This window comes from the organism of the source record quoted next, unplaced genomic scaffold (genome assembly GCF_019419815.1).
Source record: "Pyrus x bretschneideri cultivar Hongxiangsu unplaced genomic scaffold, Pyrus_bretschneideri_v1 Contig107, whole genome shotgun sequence".
NCBI lineage: Eukaryota > Viridiplantae > Streptophyta > Magnoliopsida > Rosales > Rosaceae > Pyrus > Pyrus x bretschneideri.
Window position 1 is genome coordinate 165,892 of NW_025999399.1, and position 6,838 is coordinate 172,729.

A 6,838-nucleotide genomic window follows, 5' to 3' on the forward strand; every position below is an offset into this window, starting at 1 on the left:
TTCTTTCAATTTTTGGCTGAGACCGGTGCAGCGTTCATGGCTGGGAGACTGGGTGTGACTTCATTTCATCTCTACGATGCTGCTTGGTGGGAGTTGTGGCATCGATTTGGGAAATCGGTTTTGGGTGATCGGGAAGAACTATTGCGGTAGTGGGAGCAATCTGGAATGTTCTGGAGCTCTATATCAAAATTTGGATGGCCCCTTTTTGTCTTGTTAATATTTTTTTGTGGGCTTCATCTTGTAGTTAACTTTTGTAATAAAACTTCCTTTCTACGGATAGGATTTATAAAAAAAGCTGTTTAATTCCTCAACAGCCAATAATCCTACCCACGAATCCCATCAATCTTCTTGCATAATTAGGGTTACCGATTGTATAACCCACACGTGAGCAGTCACATGCTCCTTGAAATCTCACTCATCCCAACTCACATATATATATCCTCGTTTGCTTTTTATAATATTAAAAAGTCCGAAATAACCGTGAAACCAAATCATGTCCAAGACATGAATGAAAAATTTAACGGGAAGAGTGAAATAACAAATTAATGATTTTGAAAAGTTGAAACCAACCCCCCCCAAAATTCCAGCAAAAAAATAAAAAACAAAAATCAAAAATCAAAATGGTTATCAAATACTCTTAAGAAAGTGGTACTATCAAAGTAACTTAAAAAAGACAACGAGAATTTATCTGAAACTAGTTTCTGGCAGAAACAGTTAAACCAAAGATCCTACTGTATACTACATAGCAGCAAGGGAGGGAGGAATTACTAAAACTTCAAAATCAGGGTGACTTACCAGAAAGCACCTTAGCAATTACGGTAGCAAAAACCAAAGCAGCCTTCAAGAAGATGGGAGTTGCATTTTTACAAAAAGCAAAGAAAATATTTTCTATCAAACTATAACAGTGTTTCTGTGCTGAATTTGGCTGTAAACATACATTATAAACATGCAGAAACAATTTCGAAACAGGGAATTCTCATTCAACAAATCAAACATAAAAAAATGGACACATGATTTGCTGTTTTGGTTAGACTGTAGGCTCGTTGGTACCTTCTCATTCTTGCATTAAGTCTGGTAAAGCACTGCCATCAGAATCATCATCCAGATCTACAGAGCTATCAGCTGAGAATACAAAAGCAGGAGAACCATTTTGCACATTGCTAGGGCCATTTTCTGGATCTTCTGGAATGGGAGCAGCAGTGACGGTTTCTAGGTCTTCCTGAAACACAGCACCGTCGTCATCTAATTGATAGAGAAGCACAGGTAGTCTCCCTGGAGGTACAAGCTCAAGCTTGTGTTCTGGTTTATGTTGCTGATTGAATCGGCCAGGGATATTAGAAGGCTCATTGTAGCATGCTCCACATAAGTCAAAACCTATTTTCTCCACGCAGTCTTTGCATTTGTACCTCTCCCCAATAATTGGAGATACCTGCAAAGAAGAGCATAGTGCCTTACAAGTCAAAAGACAAGAAATAATACAGCACTTCTTACTATGATTTGCGGGGAACTCCCAGTTATTTTATTATTAAATTATTCTTTTCTGAACACTTTATCAACACAACAATTGTTTCCAACTGTGTCCCATACTCTGATCATTTGAATGCTTAAAAGTTCACCCCATTTGCTTACAGAAAGGAGTACAGACGTGGCAGAAGTGTAGACACAGGTCAAACTAGTTGAGTGATTATATACATGAAATCAAAACAAGAAAAATGTATCCATAGCATATTATTTATTTGACTATCAAATAATTCATTCCAAATTTTCCACTGGTCAGCCGGCTTCTCAAAAATGTCCAGTTAAGTCTTCTCTCTTTAACTTGCATCATATCATGAACACTCTTATACCAGAAATATCAATTTATTATTTGATATTGGTGAAAATTTGGAAAAGAAAAACTTTATAGGATTTTGCAGTGCAGGGGAAAATGTTATAATTTTCGACTCCACTCTATTTGGTGTCCTATTTTTTAATTACCCTATCTAATTGAATGAGATTTCTCAGAGATATATCCCATTTTTTTTCTCGAGTTAACCAAAAGAAAGAGGTTAATTGCATAAGTTTCAAACTCAAATTTTTCTTAATAATCAGTTTTATCTTTTCTCCCACCTTCAGAAAACTAAAGCATAAGCATTTTCACTATCATTCTAATTTGATCTTGTTCTTTAATGTATCTGGCAATAGACTAAACTCAGAGAATAGAGAATAACTACAAACACACAAGATTTAATCTGGTTCGGCAGAACTTTTTGCCTACGTCCAGTTGTGGTTATCTGGATAGAGAAATGACAGCTTCTTTAATTAATAGAGAGTAAACAGTGCTTTTGTAAACCCTAGAACTAATCCCTCTCTTTCTCTTGGTCTTGTTCTCTTTGCCCCTTGCTGCACCCTATTTATGAGTATAGGGTGCGGGTTACACACCTATTTACTGATTAGGACTCCCATTCTATTTGGAATAGGAAGTCCACTTAAATTCCTATAGCGTTTCTGCTTCTAGGATTCCGAATCTAATTGTACAAGAAAACTTAATTCTTTCTTAATCCTTGTAGGACAAGAAGATGTGCACCTTTAGCTTTCCTAATACAATCCCTAATAAAATAGGACACAACCATTGACGAGTCAATTCCTAATAGAAAAGTGGTTTTTTTATTTTTATTTTTTCACAAAAATGAACCATAATACATGATATCCTCCGAACAGGTGATATCCCCCACACCCATCTCCTACAGTATTGGGTAATTGCTAGAAAAATCTCTTGGGACCTACAAATTTAAGTTTGATCCATTGACTTTTAAGATCAAGTTAACAACAAATGAAGCAAGCCCTTGGCCCTTATTCCTAAATGTAAAGTTGATATGAATTAAAGAAGGACAAAGGACATTACCCCACAGCAATCACAACCAACTCCGTAATGAACTTTCTGCCCAACCCAGCAAGATAAGTACTCATCAGAAAGTGTCGAAGATGACTGGTCAGCACGTTGACGAACATGCACTGAACGTAAAATCAATTTAATCTCATTTGAGCGCCAGAAACAAGACGGAAATAAGAAATGCAGGAAAAGCAATTAAGAAGAAAAAGGAAAGAGTACTCGAAACATCGGTAGTACTAAATCAATATAACTGCAGTATGAGTCTATGACTAATTATATCATCGACATAGTTGAGTGCAACATTAAAATATTGAATTCAAACCCTGAATCTGAACGATCTTCCAACATGATGTTTCTCTCTGTTTTATACCATTTATAGATAAGACTAAAATAAGATGCCTGATATAAACAAAAATTTTAAAAATTTCAAGTAATATTTTACCATCAGAAATTTGGTTTTAGGAGAAAATGGAAAACAAGAACGATCTGTAACTCTGATTATTAAATAAGATATTTGACTATTTATTTAATTTCCAGTTATAGCTTAGAACAGTCCGGTTTTGTTACAATACCAATTTCCGAGACATAATCAATGCTCCTATTCTAGATAATAATAATGCTATTGGAAAATAAAGAAGCATCAAAATAATAGAAATTCTTAAGACTGTCATACGTTTTAGTGATGATACTCGTCGCTGCAAATAAATTTCAGGATATTGCTCCTCCAAGAAGTGCTCTAAAATTTCGCAAACACTAGGGAACCCCTTCGGATGCATGCTTTGACAAATCTGACACTTATAAATTCCATCAGCTGGAATGTTGATACAGGACTCACAATATACTGCACAAAAGAAAGTCTAAATTAGTATATATTCACATGCGCATAACTCTGACTACAACATACAGTTAAATGATATGGTTACCATGACCACAATTGAGAACAACAGGTTGAAAGAGCAGGTTCTTGCATGCAGCACACAGTAGATCAGAAACAGAAACTCTCTGGTGAGTTCCATTTCCAAGATTGCAATCACGTGAACAGCCTTCTTGGATTGCTGCATTTCCAGTAGCTTCATTCTGTTGCAGGGCTTGAAATATTAACTTCATAATCTAACATTGTTCCTGGAGAATTTACAAGTCAGGAAGATTGTCCTACCCCAGAAGAACAACTTTCAGAGTTCTTTGAGTGAACATTGCCCAGAATATTTGACTCCTCAATACGATGTGATGCGGATAGTGAATTATCAAATTGAGGCGAGAAGAAACCAACTTCCTTTTCTTCTTCTGGTAGAGCCAAGGAAGAAATGCAATAAATTATTTAACACATACTCTGTGAGATTGCAACTGCCATACAAATCAACTAAAGCTTCAGCACAAAGTATGATTATTCAGAATGTCAAAATAATATGGACACCCATCAATATAAAGAACATCATTCTTTAAGTGTCAACCCCAAACAGAAGAACCAAATGATACAGAAAAGACAATGTAACACTTCCAAATCTACTATCCACCAGCACATCGCATTAAAAGAGCCTAACCATTGTTTGAAGGTTTCCAAACCATTATTGCACTTCTAATATGAATTTTATTTATAAATACTATAATTTGTTGAAGGTTATGTGACCCTTTATCCACTCCTACAAAATATAGAGATGTCTTGTCTTATTGGATACAACGGACCTGGATACAACCATATCAGTTTCCAGAGATTACTTACCAGTTTATACACATATTATACGTTACAGCAGTCTAAAAGGAGTAAAAATGCACAATTTTGAGTTTAACGAAAGGCCACTTTGCGCTTGCAAAGTACCATATTCCAGAAAACCCAGTCCATCCCATGCCAAAACCCAGTCAATCCCATGCCATGCTGCCACTCTCCAAGGCATAGAGGTAAAAACCATTTGTTGCAATCATGGATTTTTGAGAGCTTTGGTGCAAAACTAATAGGTTTCCTTTTTATGATCACTTATACTCCTGAAAGGATAACAGAACACCATCAAAATTGATGGAAGAAGAAGCTACATTATTCAGTCCTATCATTGTGGTTGGATTAGACTTTGGAGCAGATTTCTGTCATTAGTTTCTCATTTACTTTATTAAATTCCCTTGTCTAGCAGGACTACGCCTATTAATTTTATAAATTCTTCCCTTGAATTCAATGGAGAATGCTGATGAATGAATACAACTACTATCAGAAGTTTTTTGGACTTGTTCCTTTGAAAGGAACTTCAGTGTGATGCCCACATAGTGAACCAAGACCTAAAAATTCACTTATATTCTCCATCATTTTACTGGTATCACAAGCAGCCCTTACATATTACTTAACACTCTGAGGAACCAATGTAGATTCTAAAGGATTCGTGCTCATAAAAAAATTACTTTTTATGAAGACAATTTCAAAGGCAAAGTGAGTCTATAAGTAGAGATAGAAAGTAGTGAGCATAGTAAATCATACAAAATGGTAGGAGATTCAAGACGGTAAATGTTCAAGAGATTCGGTAAAGCACACCTTCCACTTGTTTTCCTCTTCTTTCGTACACTCCAGGATACAACTTCTGGAGCAAGAAATGTATCAACTGACAGATACTCGGAAAATGATTGAATGGGTCCCGACAAATGGGACAATAGGACTCGTGAAAAGCATTCATGGTGTTAAAGACACACCAGAAGCATGAAATGTGGCCACAACCTGCAAACATCATAAAGTCATCAAAAAGGGAATGAAACATATATTTCAAAATGTTGTTCAATGGCCTGATTCATCACCTAATACAACTGGCTTGTAAAGAAGATCCCTGCAAAGTAAAAGAAATCACCTTTAGGGATTTATCACGAAAAACCACAGAATAAAAAGTTAATTCAACTATAAATTAAGCAACCAGTATAGCCAATTTAAGCTCACTCGATCAGACTAACCGACAGCAGAATCATGCTTTTATTCTACTCAGTTTTAAAAAAATACATGTAATGAAGCTGCCTATAATTCTTCATACACTAAAATATTCATGAAGTGCTAAATCATCAAACAAAAATTGCCAGCAGCTAATTATAAAAATTAAACAAATAAATGAAATTTCAAGCGAACTGATTGTAAATTAAACACCTAATCAGTGAAACAAACAAACAAATTATGAAATTGCAAGAATTGAAGAAATTGAAGAAATAGATTCAGAAACTGACAGGCAAATGCAGCATTCAAACTCTTTTCGGAATTCCTCGTCTTCGAGCTCCTCTTGCTGTTCTTGCTGTTGTTTGATCAGGGTTTTCTCGTCTTCCATATCGTATTGTTTGATTAGGGTTTTATCGCCTTCCATTTCGCATAAAATCTGAGAGTCGGAGAGAGAGGGGGATGATGTTACAGAAATCTCAGTGGCGGGTAATGGGGGCGCCTCGACCCACACTTCATCGGCATACTATTTTACCCCCTTCAAGTTTTTGTAATTTGCAAGATGGGGTCAAGACTTTGATTTTCTATCTTATTCCGTTAAAATTGGGGGTGGGCAAACGGGTAGAGAAACCGTAGGTTAGGATGGGTAGACAAGGTTTAGGGCGGGTACTGAACAAGTCCAATTTTTTTCGAGGATAATTGGGGCAAGACACAGCGTTGATATATAGGGGTGGGCTGAGTCCTAATATTTAGAATAACGTGACATTGGACCGGCCTATTTCTAAACGTAATGAATGGAATTTCAACCGTTAATTCTCCCTACCCTAGTCCATCGGGACCCCATCCTCTCTCCCAGAGTCGAGAGTCTCCAAACCATTCACACTCTTCTATCTTCTCCTCATTGACGACATCACCCTTTGCAACTCCATACTCACTCTTCTCAATGCTGTTGAGACCAAATTGCCCTTAACATTCCGTGTTTTGTAAAATTACCAAATTGCCCTTGACATTCGATATTTTATAAAATCTTCATTCTAGCTTCAAATTTTGATCCACTTGTGTTCACACGTTCG

General features: G+C 36.3%; 1 protein-coding gene across 1 annotated transcript; it reads right to left on the reverse strand.

Annotated features, from left to right (window-relative positions):
* Positions 1-813: 813 nt before the first annotated feature.
* On the reverse strand, positions 814-6,330 carry LOC125471309 (E3 ubiquitin-protein ligase PRT1-like). The gene is made up of 8 exons (XM_048571589.1): positions 6,059-6,330; positions 5,645-5,673; positions 5,388-5,567; positions 4,029-4,156; positions 3,796-3,949; positions 3,546-3,713; positions 2,885-2,994; positions 814-1,429 (listed from the first exon to the last, which is right to left on the reverse strand). Exons 1-8 carry the CDS (start codon positions 6,190-6,192, stop codon positions 1,055-1,057), a joined length of 1,278 nt encoding a protein of 425 aa, XP_048427546.1. The 5' UTR covers positions 6,193-6,330; the 3' UTR covers positions 814-1,054.
* Positions 6,331-6,838: the final 508 nt, after the last annotated feature.

What these genes read in the sequence shown, in the direction of transcription:
- LOC125471309 (XM_048571589.1), bottom strand. Translation starts at nt 6,192, where the DNA reads ATGGAAGGCGATAAAACCCTAATCAAACAATACGATATGGAAGACGAG. An exon ending in TTACAAGCCAGTTGTATTAG is followed by an intron (nt 5,568 to 5,644) that starts GTGATGAATCAG and finishes TGATGTTTGCAG; the next exon opens with GTTGTGGCCACATTTCATGC. An exon ending in ACGAGTATCATCACTAAAAC is followed by an intron (nt 2,995 to 3,545) that starts GTATGACAGTCT and finishes TTTTACGTTCAG; the next exon opens with TGCATGTTCGTCAACGTGCT.